At 32.7% G+C, this 18,283-nt stretch overlaps 1 protein-coding gene across 1 annotated transcript in view; it reads left to right on the top strand.

Moving 5' to 3' along the window:
* The first annotated feature begins 7,812 nt into the window (after positions 1–7,812).
* The window catches only part of LOC149064696 (visual pigment-like receptor peropsin), an 84,798-nt gene continuing 74,327 nt past the window's right edge, over positions 7,813–18,283 (top strand). The window contains exon 1 of the mRNA XM_089254956.1: positions 7,813–8,086. Within this exon, the coding sequence (XP_089111082.1) occupies positions 7,969–8,086 (118 nt within the window). The 5' untranslated portion in view covers positions 7,813–7,968. The remainder of the gene's footprint in view (positions 8,087–18,283) is intronic.

Here is an 18,283-nt window from a genome sequence, read left to right as displayed (position 1 = left end):
TATTATAATTTATAAGCTATGAAAATAATTTTACTTCTTGATTTCGGAAACTCAACTGAGCCTTGTTGAAAATAAGGAGAAAAAACGGGGCATTTTTTATAAATTCCCGAAATTACGGGAATATCAAATGAAATACGGGTCACATGGTCACTTTTTATATACAGGTTTCTGGCACGACGACTGAAAAGGTTGGGCACTCCTACTTTAAGCAGCGTTGACGAGATATCTCGTCGCCTTAAAAGCCTCTTATTTCAGCATTGACAAGCCTAGATATTTTGTAAAGTTGATTTCTCAATGGAACACTTTCTTCCTGACCCCGTACTTTGCACCTGCTGAAAATCAGAAGAAAGCCTAGTTCATTAAAAAATAGATGACATTTTTTAGGGGGTTTACAAATTTCTACTATGTGCCGCTCAACTCCTAGGCTGCAGGAATAGTCGGGAAAAGATAGATGTGCTCTCAAAACGGCAGCCTAAAAAAAAAAAAAAAAAGTTTTTTAGTTGCTTTTCGTGGAAGATAGATGACACTCAAACTATATATATGTTGCAAAACAGTGATACTTAATCTAAGGCTGGTATTACGCTATAAAACTTTGATAAAAATTCTTTTATAAAACTTGAAAAATGTAACCAATAAACACATCCGTTACATTCGAGCGAACTTTACTGATCCGCCTATTGGTTGCATTTTTCAAGTTTTATAAACGAACTTTTATAATGTTATCCCGGCCTAAGACAGGCACTGTATGGGATGGAAACCTGTTTTTGACCGAATAAAAAAATAGTCCTATCATCGATTAATGCTTTTATGTGCGTGTGTGCACCTTTAACAAATGGAAACCTTTCTAGAATGGAATATTATTTCAGTCTCTTGACGTTTCGTTTCATACAGGTGTGTTGCTCTTTGCATGAGCGGTCATCAATCAATCAATCAATCATACAGCTGCCATAGTATAATTTTATAATTGAAAAAAAAAGGTGTGATACAAAAACAGAGAAGCTGGGTTCGACCCCACAATCACCAACAAAATAATGATTGAGAGCAGGCAGGCCACTACTCATCAATGTGTCCTATAGAGCAGTGTTTCTCAACCGCCAGGCCGCGGCCCAGTACCGGACCCTGACCTCATTCATACCGGGCCGCGAATGATCATCCGTTTCATTTTTTCTCATTCATCTGCCGTTGGTCATGTGTTTGACTGAGCCTTCCACTCACAAAAATGAATGAAACTGGGCCGTGAGCTTGCCAAGGTTGAGAACCACTGCTATAGAGCAGTGTTGCGCAAACCGTCAATGAACTAGGGGATCACGAAAGATTCTCCAAAATAAAAATTTCCAAATAAGAAATTCAATTTTTATTTAAAAATGTGTTGAAACTAAAGAATGTGTGCCTTTATTCAGCTGAGCTAATTACCATGCATCATACAATGCAATTTCATCAAATTCTACCTGTACAATAATCAATATATCGGATCCTTCATGGCAGAATCACGAATGTACAATGTGTTTGCAAAAAAAAGGAACGTGGAAAATGACGTTCGAATGGTTCTTATTCCATAGAAGTTATTTTCCCAAAATGTTTCGTAACGTGTGTTTCAATAGGACATTATTGAAACACGTGTGTTACTGAGAAATTGAATTTTCTGGATGTTAATGCCTAAACTAATATTTGGAAAGGGGAAAAGTGATTTGCCTCCTCCGGGAATCGAACCCGAGTCCCCTTGCATACCGAGCAAGTGCGCTAACCAATACACCAGAGACGCACTTTTCAATTCCTTTTAACACGCATTAGTAGCGTATAGCGCCGAGTGGAGTCATAGCAGCCTCCCTTAACTATAGCAATTTTCGCCCCAGTTGGCGTTTTGTATGCAGAGATGGTATTTTTTCGGCCTGCAATATACTGAGAAATTGAATTTTCTGGATGTGTTAATGCATAATGGATATAACATCAGTTAGGCATTAACATCATATTAAGAACATGTTAATGCCTATATTAGTTTAGGCATTAACATCCAAAAAATTCAATTTCTCAGTATATTTCAACCCGAAAAAATACCACCTCTGCACACATGTGTTACATTCGCGTTTCAGGCACAACTTAGATAACAAAACAAGGTTTAAAAACAGTTGATAACAAAATAGGAAAATTTGTACACATTCCTTGCTTCTGGTACGCGGCGGACGATACCAAGTTGGTACTTTCACAGGGTGACTTGGAGAGAATCAGCCGGTTTCGAAATTGTATATTTCTTATAAAAATTAAAAACACAGAATATAGAATGATAAATAATATGCGAATATACGGGGGGGGGGGGGAAGTGTCTACGCTTTATGAACGATTTCTGTTAATGGTCGTTTTCAAGTGTAGAATCATTTTGAAATCGGATGTTTCTTTCTTAATCTCCCTGTATACGAAAATCAAGGACTATACACATTGCTACACTTCCATTTTGCAGTAAGTTCATCAAAAAATAAAGTAAATATTTATATGATATTAAAAAAACTGAATATCTTTGGAAGTCAATATCGCCTAACCAACATCGAAACAAGTGTTCCGAAAAGGGCTTTCGGGCAGCTCGTTCACTGACAAAAAAAATAGGATGTGCCGGGAAACCGGGACATATGGTTAGCCTTTGTGTGGAGGATGGTTGAAATATTTTTTTTTCAAAAGGTTGTTGCACTTAAAAAAGTTTGCGAACCACTGCTGTAGAGTACAAGTGCATCTGTTAGAGCAGGGGTGTCCAACAGCTGCCCCGTGCAGTGATTTTATGCGGCTCGCGAGAAGGTAAAAGTACCGTAAAAAAATTAAATTTGTGATCATTATTTTTGAACTATCGGTTTCAACGGTAGATTTCTTGATTAACGAAATTAACTTAATAACTAATTAAATTAATAATTGGAGCGGTTTATACACCCATGTGTTAGAGCAGCGGTGCTCAACCTGTGCTCCGCGGAGCCCTTAGGGCACCTTATGCGCTTTACAGGGGCTCCGCGGCAGCTCGAGGAAAATAAACTAAAAAACAGTAATTTGAAAAAGAATAATTATAATTACTTTTGAATGATAAAAATAAATCAGTAATTTTGCTGAATAAGTAAAAAATAGGTCCGCCATAGAAATTATATGCCTGAAAGGGCTCCGCGAGTCAAAAAGGTTGAGAACCGCTGTGTTAGAGAATAGAGACAAAAAAATAAAAAACTAGAATGTATGTATGCACATTCGCCATCTATACGTTTATTTAAGAACTTCATGTTAAAAAAAATTCCTTTTTCAAAAAATAAAATCCAGATCTGAAGATGATCAATCACACGCTGAGAGTTAGAGGGTTAAAACATATTGATTTTAATAATCGATATCAAACTCAGCTTCATAAAATAAAGGATGGATTAAACTTTATCAGTTGATAAATACGTAACGAAAAATTTTTTATTAAAATTTTTAACCATTAAATGTATGTTGTTGGGTAGTCCTTATTTTTTTTTTACTAATGTCATTCCTGCACCTCTGGCAGGAATCATACGTACCAATCGTGGGTAGAACCGCCCCGGACTGATGCGAAGCAGCTCACTTCCGTTACCTCAAAAGAGGCAGAGTTGTGTCGGAAAAGTTAGCAAAGATTTAGTGGTGGCTCGCGAGTATCAAATCACTCGCGTCGTTCTCCCCATGAAGACAGCCATCAACTCGATGCAACAATATATCTCATATATTATCAAAAATATATTCATATCAAGAATATAGTCAAACTTACCAATCAGATAATCTAATAAATGCCGTGAAAATCTTCGAGTCCATTGAGGATCGGTGTGGCATCAACGCCATTGAGCTGAACCACAGCAAGTGCCAATTTATTTGGTTCACGAGAAAAACGGACCCAGGAAACGCTCCCACCTACATCTAGGGTCCAGTAAGAAAAGTGAAAGTCAATCTGCAGACCTTTTGGTCTGCAGAGTGACTATGTCAGGAAATTGACTATGCCACCCAAGCTCTAAATGACATTTCGTCTCTCCTTAGGAAGTTCGTCTCTCTCCTTAAAGCATAGTCATACTATATAAATCTATACTTCGACCAATTATGACATATGCAGCCCCGGTCTGGGCCTACATCCTCATCCACATGACTGCCGTTACTAATATATAACCATTACGTGTACAAGATGTAGCCAGTGCCGTTTTAACGCATGGGCCCACCCGGGCCCGGCCCGGGGGCCTCAAGAGAAGAGGGGCCTCACAAAAATGAGATTTGTTTGAAATTTTCTAGAATTCACCTGGTAGGGCCTCAGAAAAACCACTTGGCCCGGAGGCCCATGATGCTCTTAAGACGGCCCTGGATGTAGCATGTACTAACGGGATCCGAACAAGAATTTTTCTGTTACACTCCCGTTACAATGATGTAAATGTGATAACCACAAGTGTCCTTCATTCCGCTATTCTAGCGGGGGTACTAGTCGGGAGGACACGAATGGTTTCATAATAACCATTACATGTAGTTTTTATTTTATATATATATTCTTTTTTTAAATATAAATATAACCAGCCAGAGCGAGTTAGCCAAAACAAAAAGATCGAAGCTGATCCTTTTAGCTAAGGCTCTTTCCAGACAATCCCCCCATTTAAACTAATCCCACATTGCTCACCAAAGTAGGTTTCGAGCGAGATGGCTCGACCTGGCAGTTATATATATGTATATAAATGTGTGTATATGTGCATTTCTCTTTCCTCTATTTAAGTTCTTCATGCATTTCATGTCCACGACACACGTGCGTACTCATGTTGCCATATTAAAGCATGAGCCCATCTGGGCAAAGTACGGGAGCCTCAGGTGCATATGGAGTGGAGCGTCCACGAATGCAATCTGGTATTTTCGAAAATACGTAAATAGATAAGCTGGAATTTTCGGTTAAATAGATGGAAGCTTCAGAAGATCCCTTTGCCCGGTGTGCTCGTGATACTCTTAAAAAACAGCCTTGCCCGCGGGAGAGGGATACTGTGTAGCAATAACCCAGGGCCTAAACTTGGATTTTAGGGGGAGGAGTGGAAGGTAAACGGGAATTTGCACAGTCCCTCCATTATAAAAAGCTGATAGTTTTATAACAGTGGTTGTTTTTCCGTTCTCTCCTAAAATTTGCTGCCCCTAAAGTTTGCCGCCCGTGGCGGTTGACCTCTTTGCCCCCTAATTCTTGGTTCCGGCCCTGCAATAATCTATATTCGAATTATATACAAACCTGACAGTACATAAATTACCTGAAAATCCATAAATTCACCGATCCCATCCAATTATCAGTATGATAAATGGACATAAGCATCATCTAATGTCGATTACATTACACAAATTAGCATCAGAGATGACCGTTCATATATAACTCCTGAGTATATATATATCATGGCCAATGTCCAAAGTTTTGATAGTTCGCGTATTGGCCAAAGTCGAAAGCTGTAAGCGAAAAGCTAGACAACAGCCACTACGCGAATCGGCCAGACTTCAGATATTGCCCTCAGTATGTATGTATGTATATATATCTTTTCCTTCAGCAACCGGTGCCACTCACACTCTTCAAATTACATCATATTTTTTTTAGTATTTTTCAGCTGTATTTTGTGTATTTTTTGTGTGTTTGGCCGTCGTCCAGTCTACTCAAGACCGTAAAGAAAACGTAACACGGAAATATGTATCTTAGATATAACCATGGATACCTATTAATGAATAACACGCAACAATTTTTTGTGGTCAATCCATTTTTATTTCTACATAAAATCCACGATTTTTTTTATATCCGATATAAATATAGTTATAATAATTATTGAAAAAATGTTTATAAAAATTTAAAATACATCAAAATATTAAAATTATATTTTGACACTTATTTTAAAAAATTGATAAAAAGATATTTTCTGAATAAAATAAATATAATAAAATATAAATAAAATAAATGTTATAAAATATTAATTATATATTACTAACAAATTAATAATATTTATATTACAGTATTATAACAATATTATTAATAATATTATGTGTTAATAATAATATATTAACAACAATATTAGCAACAATATAATAAATAAAATTAAATGTTACAAATCACATGAATAATGTATAAATTAATATTATTATATAATAAATAAATAAAATAAATATAAACAAAACAAATTTTAATTTTAATAAATCAAATACTTTATTTTTTTTTTTAAATATATCAATAAATACTTTTTGGATAGAAGCAGTTCCACATTAACACATGGGCTGATCCGGGCACGGCCCGAGGGCTCTTGGTAATGAGGTTTGGTGCGTGCTTGTTTTTCGACAGGAAGCATAGAAATCTATAAGTAGGTGCTTTCAGCTAACTGGGGGTCTCAAAATATCACTTCTCCCGAGGGCCCATGAGGCTGACGGCCCTGGATGGGAGGGGTATATAAACTAAAATATATAACGAGAAGGAAATTTGTAGATAAAATAAAAGAAAGAGAAAATCGAAAAAAAAAAATTTGGTATAGTTTCAATTTAATTTTTGTAATATTGGTGAGAAGAAAGAGAGTTGTAGAATTTGCAAAATTTGAGGAAATTTAGCGAAATAATTTCGATTAAATTTAGTTATCGAATTCATTACATTCTTTCATTCTTACATTCTTATACCAAATGTATAGCGAAAAAAATTTACCACGTGGGGGGGGGGGGATATTAAACTTGGTGAAATTTCAGAAAATTTTGAGATTAAAACTTCGGGATATATATTTACAATTTTCTTCCTTTTTTTGAGAGGGCAAATATATAGTAAAGCATCACTTGGGGAAGAAATTTGTGAATTGAGGGGGTATTGAAATTATATCAGGTGGAAAAAAATTATGAGAGAAAGAAGATATATTAAAATTACGAAATTTAAAAACTTGGAGGGTAAAAAAGTTTGGAAATTTTCCAAATTAACTTTAGTTTTTCTCTTGGAGGGGTGAGATATATACACTAAAAAAAATCATTGAAGAAAATAATTATGGATGAGAAAGTGTTGGGGAGGATATTGAAATTGAAGTTTCAGATTTGTTGATATATATTTTCTCAATTATTTAATTAGTTTGAATTTCTTTTTACGAAGGGAGAAGGGGTATACACACTGAAATATCAAGTAGAAAAAAAATTGTGAGACAGTAGAAATTACGAAATTTCAAAAAATTTTAGAGAATAAAAAAATTTGGAAGTTCTCCAACTAATTTCAGTTTTTTTCGTTGGGGGTAGGGGTGAAAATATACACTAAAATAACATTTGAGAAAAAAATTTATGGATGAGAGAGAGGAGGGGGAAATTTTTTTTCATATAAATGTATTTTTGTATTTTGTAGGAGAATACATACTAAAATGAAGGTGAAATAAATCATAGAAAATAAGGAGATAGAGAAGATATAAAAAAAAAAACCGCGAAATTAAAGAAAATTTAAAAATTAAAAATTCGTAAAAATTTTCAATTTTAAATAATTAATAAATTTTTTCAATTTTTTTTTTCATTTAGATGGTGAACATACCCTAAAATATCATTGGAGAAAAAATTTGTTGAGGGGAGACGGAGAAGGAAAATTGAATTTCGAGAAATTTCATAAAACTTTATAGATATAATTTTAAATATTTAATTAATTTAAATTTCTTCCTGTTTGGGGGGGGGGTATTAAACCAAAATATACATTATGAGGAAAAGAAACAATGGGAAAGAAAGAGATATAGAGAGAGGAAATTGAAATTGGCGAAGTTTCAGAAAATTTGGCGATAAATTGACTCTTCATATAACGACAAGCTGTTTGGGTTTTCTCGTCAAATCATCACATGTGATGTTAGTAGATAGACATGTTTTTTAGCCTTTGGGTTTCGCGCGCGTGTGTGAAATAAACCTTCTGTTATTTTTTTTGGCTTATTGCTATTTTATTAGCATCGTTAAGATTAACTTATTAAGTACAAAGTCCATTTGATTGATCAGTACGAAAAATAAATAAAAATGGACAATAACACTTTGGAAGAGACAACTAAATTATCCGAAGATACCTCGACAGTTTATCCTTACTATTTCCCACCACATACTCATGTTATTGTTGGATCTTACCTGCTTGTCGTTGGTAAGTGAATATAATTTTATTAAAAAATTATCTTACATTTCATTATCGTTTCGTAAATTTCGTCGGCACTTCGAATTATTTTCGATTTTTCGTAAATTTCTGAATTTTTTTCGTTCAATTTCTCTGATAATTATGACGTGATTAATCGTAAATAGCATTTGCGTTAAAAATATTATATAGTCGAACCCCGTTATAACGAACTCCAAGAGACCAGAGAAATCACTTCGTAATAACGAAATTTCGTTGTAAAGGAATTCCCTATTTCTACATTGTTCCTACGTAAAATTATCCGTTGAAAAGTTTTCGTTAAAACGAGATTTTTGCTATAACGGTATTCGTTTAGAACGGAATCGACTGTATTTTTGTGTCACTGATAACATAAGCTTCAGTTAATTATAACGGAGTAGTAACACCTCTCTTTTGCGGATACCGGCCTTACAAAAAAATTCGTCCGTAAAGAAGTAATGGTTGTTAATCAGGGGTTCGAAACGCATATATCTCTATTATGTAAAGAGAAATTATTTTTCGGTCCTAAAAAAGGGTGTCCGTATCTGATGGGAGTGACCGTTAAGAGGGGTTTGGCTGTGGCTGTATGCACTTATAGTAAAACTTATATAAAAGGTCCATCATCCCTCAAGTTATGACTACCATTTTCATGAATTTTCTCATTAGTTTTAAAATATTATTTATTTTACCGTCTGTCATACTTTCATAATTTATGAACATTGTAAGTCTCTGTTAAATCAATTTTATTCAAGAGAAATTTCAAACAAAAAATTTATTAGCCTATTTGTCTTTTCGATAATTTTTTTGTTTCTATATCGTCTTAAAAAATGATAAATATTTTAAAGTAATTGATCATTACTTTTAATTAAGTTCATGTACTACTGTAATATTTAAAATTTTAAATTTTTATATATATTTTAACTATGTTTCAAAACTTCATTTAAAAATTTAATATATCCTTAATTTCGAAATTTTATTTAAAATTATGAATCACATAAGAATTGTTTCGAACGTTTCAAACAATATTTGAAATAAAAAATTTAAGAACAAATCCATTTATACATTGAAAATTAAAATTTCTTCATTTATTTAATTGATTAATTTTCATTCAAACTTTTCATTTACGACTCATTTCAAATAAAAAATCACGATAAAATATCGTGGTTTTTAATTATATTATCTAAAATTGGAAAATATTTTCCTCCATATTGATTAATCAAGGTAGAATAAACCATAAAATAAATAAAAGTGAAAAATATTTGTAACAAAGAGAATTCCAAATTAAATTGAAACAATCTTACAATATTAAAAATATACATAATAATATATATAAATAGCAGGTATTATAAAATTTACATAGATAAATACGAAAATAATTATTTAAAAGCTTTTATCAACTTACGATTTATTTTCTTCAAAGACGATATTCTTCTTCGATAAAAAAAATAAATATTTCGTATTTTATCTTTTCTCTTAGATTTTGTCTCTAATATTTTCTACTGTGTTAATAAAAATTAATTAAATAATTAATGAAATGGAAGTAATATTAATCACAAAAGAGCTTTTAATTAGTCTAAAGAGAATTTGGACTTATTGATGAGGTTATTTTTCTCCTTTGTTCGTATACTGTATAAGCTCGGTAACTAAGAATAGATATAATTGATTCTGCGATATACATTATATATGCTATATGAAGGTGAAAAATTCATTTAAATATTTTATTCACAAGATGGAAATTATTCTATTGTAATGACTACTTTTACTTAATAGCAGTTATTTAAATGCCATTATTTTTAAATTAGGGCTAAATGTTTCATCCAATGGAAAAGTTTTCAGAAAATTTACTTATTTTATGCCACGATTTATTTATCTATTATATGTAATTTTCTTTTTAATTGATAGGAAAATAACATAGAGTGAAACCTCGATATAACAATACGCACCAGAACAAGAAAAATATCGTTATAGAGAGGTTATCGTTATATCGGTAAAGGTAGCATTCCTATCAATCACCGCCAAATTTATGCTGTTGTTAGCATATCTTCTGAATTGGCACAGTTAATGTCACAATGAAGTGCATTTATATTTATTTGTTCGCAACAAAAATTTAAATTGATTAGCTGATTATTAAAATTCAGTTGTTGTAAAGGGGTTTATCGCACAGAACTTTTGTGTAATGCACTGAAAGTAGCTTCACAGTAACTTCATTTACACTTCCGTATGGTTAGGGGCCGTTCAAGTATTACGTAAGCAAATTTTTAGCCATTTTTGACCCCCCCCCCCTTGTCAGCAAAATTTCGTCATCAGCTCTGCCCCTCTGAATCCTAACTCATATTTTCATTAAGGGTGGTTGTTGACGTAAGCATTATCCAAACCCCCCCCCTCCCCCCTTGTCATCAAAAGTCAGCAAATCGGAAACCCCCTCCCCCCCCATTGATGATGACGTAATACTTGAACGGCCCCTTAGGTATATAAATAATGAAAAAAATATCAATTATTAAACACCTTCGAAAGAATTAAAACATGTCATAAGAATTTAAATATACATTGAAGGTGATTTTGAGCGAAATATAAAAAATATCGTTGTAGCGGGGTTTCGAAATCTATGAAAAAATATTATCGTTATAGAGGGGGTTATCATAGTAAAGGATATCGTAATATCGAAAGGAGGTTTAATATTAGACTACTGACGATTCCAATCAAGATTTGGAAAAAAAATATACATTGTAGTAGAGGGGGATCTATCGTTGTACCAACAACAACGTTGTTATGAGGTTTCACTGTAATTGTTTAATAACTTACTATGAACTTATTGCTCATCATAACTATGAATGAAGTTTTTTATTCAACACAGAAATAAATTAATTACGAGAATCAGTTCAATTGTATATAATTACTTATTATACACTTACGGATGATTGATTGAGTCTTAAGTCTTGATTCAACGTGAAAACTGTTTTCGATACGGTAAGCTAATAATCATATGATAATGAGAATATAATGATAATATAATTATGAACATGAAAATACAGTACTTCGAAATAAATTCTTTAATTCCAACGAGAAATTATATACAGCAGACTCTAAATTATCCGGACTCCACACTATCCGGCATAGTAAAACAATAATTCCTCCGTAATAATATGAGGAATAATTTACTTTACCAAAGCGTTTCAAGGGTTACCAGTTTTTTGCATTATATAATAAATATGAACAGTAAAATAAATCTTTATTATTATTTTAAGAATTAAGTCTACATTGATATTTTGTTTATTTGAAAAGTTTACGCATGCATACTGTACAGTTTACATGATTTTGTATTTCCTGACGTTAGACATCATCAAATTTATTTTAAAATGTATACAGTATTTTTTTATTCTTGGACTTCCTTTTTCCTGTATGTGCGTATGGTTTACAGCAGTGTTTCCCAAAGCGGGCAATACCCCCCCCCCCCCCCGATAGGTGATGGAATGGTCCAGCGAGCGGCTGAAGCTACGAGTATAACATCCTATGTGTTCGATTGAGCTGGTGGCGATGAAAGGAAAATTGTTTTGAAAAAGGGGATGATAGAACAAAAAGTTTGGGAAACTGTGGTCAAAACTCTAGAGAGAAAACAATCACTATCACCGAGCATGGTACTAGCGTGGTGTATCTTTTGCGTTTTAAACGCTCTAGTAACAGCATATGCATCTGTGGTTCAAATGGTTCCCTGTGGCATTACATCACCACATGACCCCAGACGAAAGACTTCCACCCTGGCCAACTGCCCGAGAATGCTGGCTTGGAAGATAAGAATTCCAGACAGCCCTTTGAAATTTCGAAGTTGATTCAATTCCTGGACCGTGACCTACATCTACTCCACAATAAGATGCGAACTGTAGGAACCAGTGGACGAAATTCGTTCAGAGGACCCGTCTTATGAGACAACAAAAGAGGTAGTGCTGCGAATGAAATGGAGTCCGTATAGACGAACAATTTACATCTTATTCCGGCGTGATTGCTTATACTGGAAATCAATGTGTGAGATTGGTATATTCTATATATAAATTGGATAAATTCAATTCCAGATTCTATCTTATACGAGGCAAGATTATTGTACGATTGTGGACTGATTAATTGTAGACGATGTTATGATTACAATTTTTATTCCAGATTCTTATTGTAGATATGTATGTATTAGATATCGTTGTCTGTTATTTTCACATAAATTAATGAATTTCCGGATACATCCCTCCTTCGGGAACCCTTCGCTATCTTTCTGGGATGGGAAGTGATGTTTGTCAGGTCTTTCAGTGTAATAAATTTTTAAAACGTGCAATACTATAGGCACCAGGAGAAGGGATTGGGGGTTAAAGCCGAGATTATGGTGTATTTTTTGCAGTAAAAAACGAAACGCTGGGGAAACAATGGAAAAAACCTGAACCATCCCCAAGAAAGTCCTGCTTACGCTATTGTATATAGAGTACAATACATAGCAAAAATTCATAAAGTACCGGCCTGTACTTAGTGGCTAGGAAATATCAATAAGAACGTGTTTTGGTAAAGGGTGTTTTTAATGGTATGGATGAGGTGGGAAGTGACCATTTATTGAACGCCGGCCTATCCGGCTTTTTTTTTATCTGGCACGCCCTTCTGCCACATTAAATAAATGCACATTTCGGAAAATACACCATAAAATTGGCAAATTCAAATAGGCGGGCGATACACAATGCCACACACGAAGTCTGCGTGACATGAAAGTTAAGAATGAGAGAGTCAAATAATATAATGAATAAAAATAGTGAAATTAATTTAAGAAATCAGACTAGATCAATCGCAATGGTATGCGAAAAATATGTGATATGTGTTGCATTTAGTCTACTAAAATAAAAATAAATAAATGAGGTGCTTCAATTCATTCAAGGAAAAAGCGTTTATACGATTTTCTGTTACGTGCATTGGAAGTCTTGTGAAGGAGGCTCCAGCAAAAATCTGCCGTCATATGCGAGTCTCGTCTACCTTGGTATTCATGTGTTCTGTTGCTTTCATATCTTGATGAAATCTCTTTCCTTGTTCCTCATTAAAATGACCTAGATTTTCTGAAGATTTGTTCCAGTGACTATGAAGAAAATGCAGTACTTTGTGCCCATGTTAGCTACTATTTTTTTCAAAAGTTCGAAATTTAAAACTTTATTACAAATGAGGCTCATTTCCTCCCAATTCTTAATACGTAGTTCTCTCTGCTTTATACAAATACAAATACAACGCCACAACAGGCAAGATTCCTAACCTGGCTGAGAAAAAAAATTCCCATAAAAATATGGATGTCATATATTTCAAAAATACAGCAACCCAAAGATGGAAATTATAAAAATTATAAACAATATATACACGTGATAAAATATTATACAATGCCCATAAAAAATACTTATGGTTGTCTTATTATATGGTTGTATATAATTTTTTTTTAAAGCAAGATAAAACATGACCAAAAGAAAGATTCAATATCAATGAAAGATGCTGAAAATTTTGAATCTTCAAAAAGCTTATGAATTCTGAGGAACAACAAAAGTCCCTGCTCGCAGCTTTTCATTGTTCAATCAAAAAAACGTTTTACAAATGTATTGAAGGCAATCATCTTTATTCGGTGCTCCTCAAATTGCTTCACCAAGCAAGTTTTATATGAAGTAATGGAAGACATATATTTTTCTTATCAACCTATGGCTCTCTAACAATATTCGCTGCACCTACAGTGAGCATTTCTCTTAAAGCCATTTCATTTTTTTCCAATGATCTCAATGTGCTTTACTATTCCACAAGCTAATGAAAAGGTTCTTTGTATGTACGCTTTGTTGTCCCAGTAAGAAGTTTACAATCTCAAGATTAATACCTACTCTGATGTCTAATGATGATATAAATGTAATTATATAGTAAATAAAATAGGAAAATAAATAAAAAAATTGAATGTAAAAATCCACCTCAAAAATTAGTGGCCTGCAGAACACATTGAAATACTGTATTGAGAGAGTGTATTATCTCAAAAAGTAGAACCAATTTAGCTGTAGCCCTAAAATTTGTAAAACTTCCTTGGCAACTTGGAGAAAATGTTCTTGGTGATCAGTGTTAACAAATGACTTTTCAAACAGGGAAATTATTTCCAATACGGAGCTGTATTATAATACAATAGCGAAATAAAATTAAGAATGATCTATTATAATTTTAAAGTTTTCATTCATCAATGACATTATGCTTATTATCAAGCATGTAAAGCCACTATTTGTAGTTCAATTAGTAATTGCAACCAACTTATAATAAAATTACGAATACTACAATAAATCATAAATGTGTAAAAGATAAAAATAGATTAATGCAGGTCAAGTGCTCTCTAGGTAGATAAATGCAGCATAATTAGAATAAAATTAAAAATAGCTATAAAATGGAGAAATATCATGAAAAATAAACAAAATGAAAATGCCCAAATGTATGCAATAGGCAGTTTTTGTGTTTAAAATAAATAAATTATTATTTTTTTCACAAAATATTAGTCAACGAAATTTGTTATTCATGATTTTAATGGCATTTCAAATAATACTTTTTTATTCACGATTTGCCTTTGTAATTTATTCTGATACTTAAACAATTAAATTAATTTCTTTTTTAATTTGTCTTCCGTCACACTTTACATCACTTCATATTTTAATAATCCCATTATTTCCCTTTCAACATTGCGAATTTTTCTTTTCTTTTTTTAAACATCAACTTAAAACAAATACAGTAATTATTAACAATTATCGATTCTTTTATGTATTTATTGTTTCTTGCGATACCTAATTTTAGAAATTGGAGTGTTAGTTTCAATTTGAACAAAATTATTTGATGCATGCAAAAAATTATTCATTTTAATATACATATTTTTAAATATTCTTTAATCCTCTGGATATTCACTTTTTAGGGGGGTTCAATTAATTAAAAAATTTTAATTAAATAATGAGTATTTCTTTCTTTTTTTTACTTTAAAACAGTAGATTTATTCAAATTTCAGTAGATATTAATAATTTTTTTCAATTTATTCCAATAAATATTTCGACCTCTATAAATTATGTTCGTTTTAAAACTGCTAAAGAAGAATTTACTATTACAGAATGAAGAAGCAGAATAAGAAAACGGTTTGTTTTATGAGCGTATTAATGCATCAAAATTTTACACACGCCTCTGATTTCTCGAAGTTTCTAAATTCCTTGAAATCCGTTCGCGTAATTATATATTATTATCATCATAATGAAAATTACTTATCTTGTGATTTTTTTCGATAAAAAGTTTCGAAACACTGTATTAGTATATCGGAAACCAATTTAACTCGCAGTTAATCGCTGTTTTCTGATGTTTTGTTTATCGATCGTAATAGAGATTTTTAGGCAAATAATTATTCATTACTTTTTCTTTTATTAAATGTATTTATGAAGAAACATAATAACCGGTTCCATCAGTTTTGGATTATACATTAGAAGTCACGATAATCAGCTGTCAGTTCTAATAATTATCGGAAAAGAATATATAAACATTTTCTTTCTAATAATGCATGCTGTTTACGAAAAAAAAGAATATTTGAATTTCTTAAAGATAATTAATTATAAAAATCGGTTAAAGGTAATTATTCTAAAGACCTCTCAATGCTTGGACGAATAGCCAGGAAACAATATCAGTGAGCTGACCCAAGTGTCAAGGAAAGCGATATTTTCTGTATATTATGCGTAGGTGAACTCGGAAAGAATAGCCATCTTGTTTCCACCGGGACTCGAACCCAGGTCCTCTTACATACAGTGCAAGCATGCTACCATTTACACCACTGGAGACACGACCCTACCTTCCTTATTTCACACACTGTGGCATGAGGCGCTGAAGCAGAGACATTAATAACCACTTAACTTCAGGAAAAAAAGGAAGGGAATCCGTCTATCTCTCTCTACCGTCCCACCTGGGGACCATTTCCTAAAGTTAAGAGAGGCTACTAATGCCTCTACTTCAGCGCCTCACATCGCAATGCGTGAAATAAGGAAGGCAGGGTCGTGTCTTCAGTGGTGTAGATGGCTGTTCCAGACTCTGCCACGAAGCTGGGCTGGAAGAGATCTTGGCAACGGGATAAGTCCAGTGGCAAAGTTCTGGCGTTCATTCATTCAGTGGTGTAGATGGTAGCACGCTTAAACGGTATGCAAGAGGGCGTGTGCTCGAGTCCCGGTGGAGACAAGATGACTTTCCTTTCCGAGTTCACCTTAGCATAATATCCAGAAAATACCGATTTCCTTGATATCTTGGGCAAAGAAAAAGAAAGCCGTCTATCTCTCTCTAACCCAGGTGTCTTCGAAGCACTGTCTGCGGCCCACATGTGGCCCCGAAGGATTTTTCCGTGGCCTGCCGACAAGCATGCATAACTACGAAAACGCTGAAAACACTTTAATGAAAGAAATAATTTAATATAATTATTGAAAGAGACAGAAATTATTTTGAGAACTGATGAAATTTAATATCTAATGAATAAAATGAATCAAAAGAATTCATGAAGGAAAATTTTTTTTATTATTAATGAAAAATAAAATAAAAATACAGTTAATGAGAGAATTTATGAGAGAAATTATTTCAATTTATGAGAGAAATAATTACAGAGTTGACAGATAATCATAATAAGAAAATTATTTCGCGAATTAGTTGAGGAAATAATTTGAAGAGATATTGATGAAAAATTTTGTGATTGTAAAAAATATAATTTTTTTTCCAGAGAAGTGATAAGAAAAATTTTTATAATTCATTAAAAAAAATTCAGAATCACAGAAAATAATTTCATAATTGATGAGATAATAATATAATTTCAGAATTGATAAAATTACAAATAATTCCTATGCAATAAAAGAGATTATTCCACAATTCATGATATCAATCAATATATATATTGATATCATATCATTGATATCAGTTTTGAAAACCATTTCAGAATAAAAATGATTCTTCAACGATTCAGGGCCACTTATTGGCCTTCCCACCCCCCGTTTGATTCAGGGCCCTGAATTCGTTCCACCCATTAAGGCATTATTGTACACAACATCAAGTCTTTGCGAATCTAGCTACCGTCTTACAATTCTAAATAGCACATCACAACTTGATAGCCCCCGGGTCTCATGGAGTATTTTAATTTGGCCCGCAAGGTGTTGAAAACCCCTGATTTTACCGAATATTGAAGAATTTACAATAATTGTTCGTTTATGGAATCCGATACTTATCATTTAGCAAGTATTTAGCAATTTCGTATTTTTATTGTACATAAACATTATAAGCAAGCGTTATATATCTTTAAAATTTAATTTCTAACCTTTGAGGCTGATTGAAAGATACGGTATATCCAACAATTTTTTTAAGACGTTCTTGTTTTAGGGATTCTAATTAGTTCTTACTAAATTTTTCTTTTCGATCCAGTCTGGAAATTACTTTTTTTTTTGTCAAAATTATGTTCTACGTCACGCGAATATTATAAAACTCACACAAAAGTAAGTAATTCTTACTTATTATAAAATTCTCAGAAGAAACTTGTTAAGCGCAAACATTTAATTTTATCTTGATGTTAATGTTTTTCCCCCTGTTCTGAATGAAAATTATGTTCGTCTTGTATACAGTTTCGGCGTGTATAAAAATGACATTTTATACGAAAAATTTAAATGAAATGAATACGAAATTTCTTTCGATCAATTCTTTTAGTGCGTTTTACTCATAGGATAGTATTACATAGCATTTTCAATGCATTTTTCTCACATCAATGTTTTTCCAAAAAAAATTTTATTATTAAATTTTTCTCAAAGTCACTTTCCTCACACACCGTAAATTCGTAATTAATATAAAATTTACAAAAATTGAAGGAATTGGTATATTTGAATGAGAAAAAGTTATTCTCACGAATAGAGTTTTTTTTTTTGGTTCAGGAAAAAATATTAAAATAAATTAAAATAAATTTAAATTTTGTCGATAGAGGGCGTGGAGAACCAGTCCGAAAATAGAATTGGCGACCTGAACATTTTCTCAATTTCTTCTGTGTCTGAAACGTACGTGAAGCCGATTCGTGGATAAGGTAAAATCACTTCATCGATAGTGTTTCATCCACCAATGCCAACATTACAATGGAAGCCTTACGCAAGTGGCAGTAGCAGAATTCAGAAATATGCTGTTGAT

Source organism: Pholcus phalangioides, unplaced genomic scaffold, assembly GCF_987345545.1.
Source record: "Pholcus phalangioides strain wild (caught in Gottingen) unplaced genomic scaffold, Ppha-v1.0 ptg000042l_1, whole genome shotgun sequence".
Classification (NCBI taxonomy): domain Eukaryota; kingdom Metazoa; phylum Arthropoda; class Arachnida; order Araneae; family Pholcidae; genus Pholcus; species Pholcus phalangioides.
Note: the sequence above shows the minus strand (reverse complement) of the source record. Positions and strands in the feature narration are given on the sequence as shown.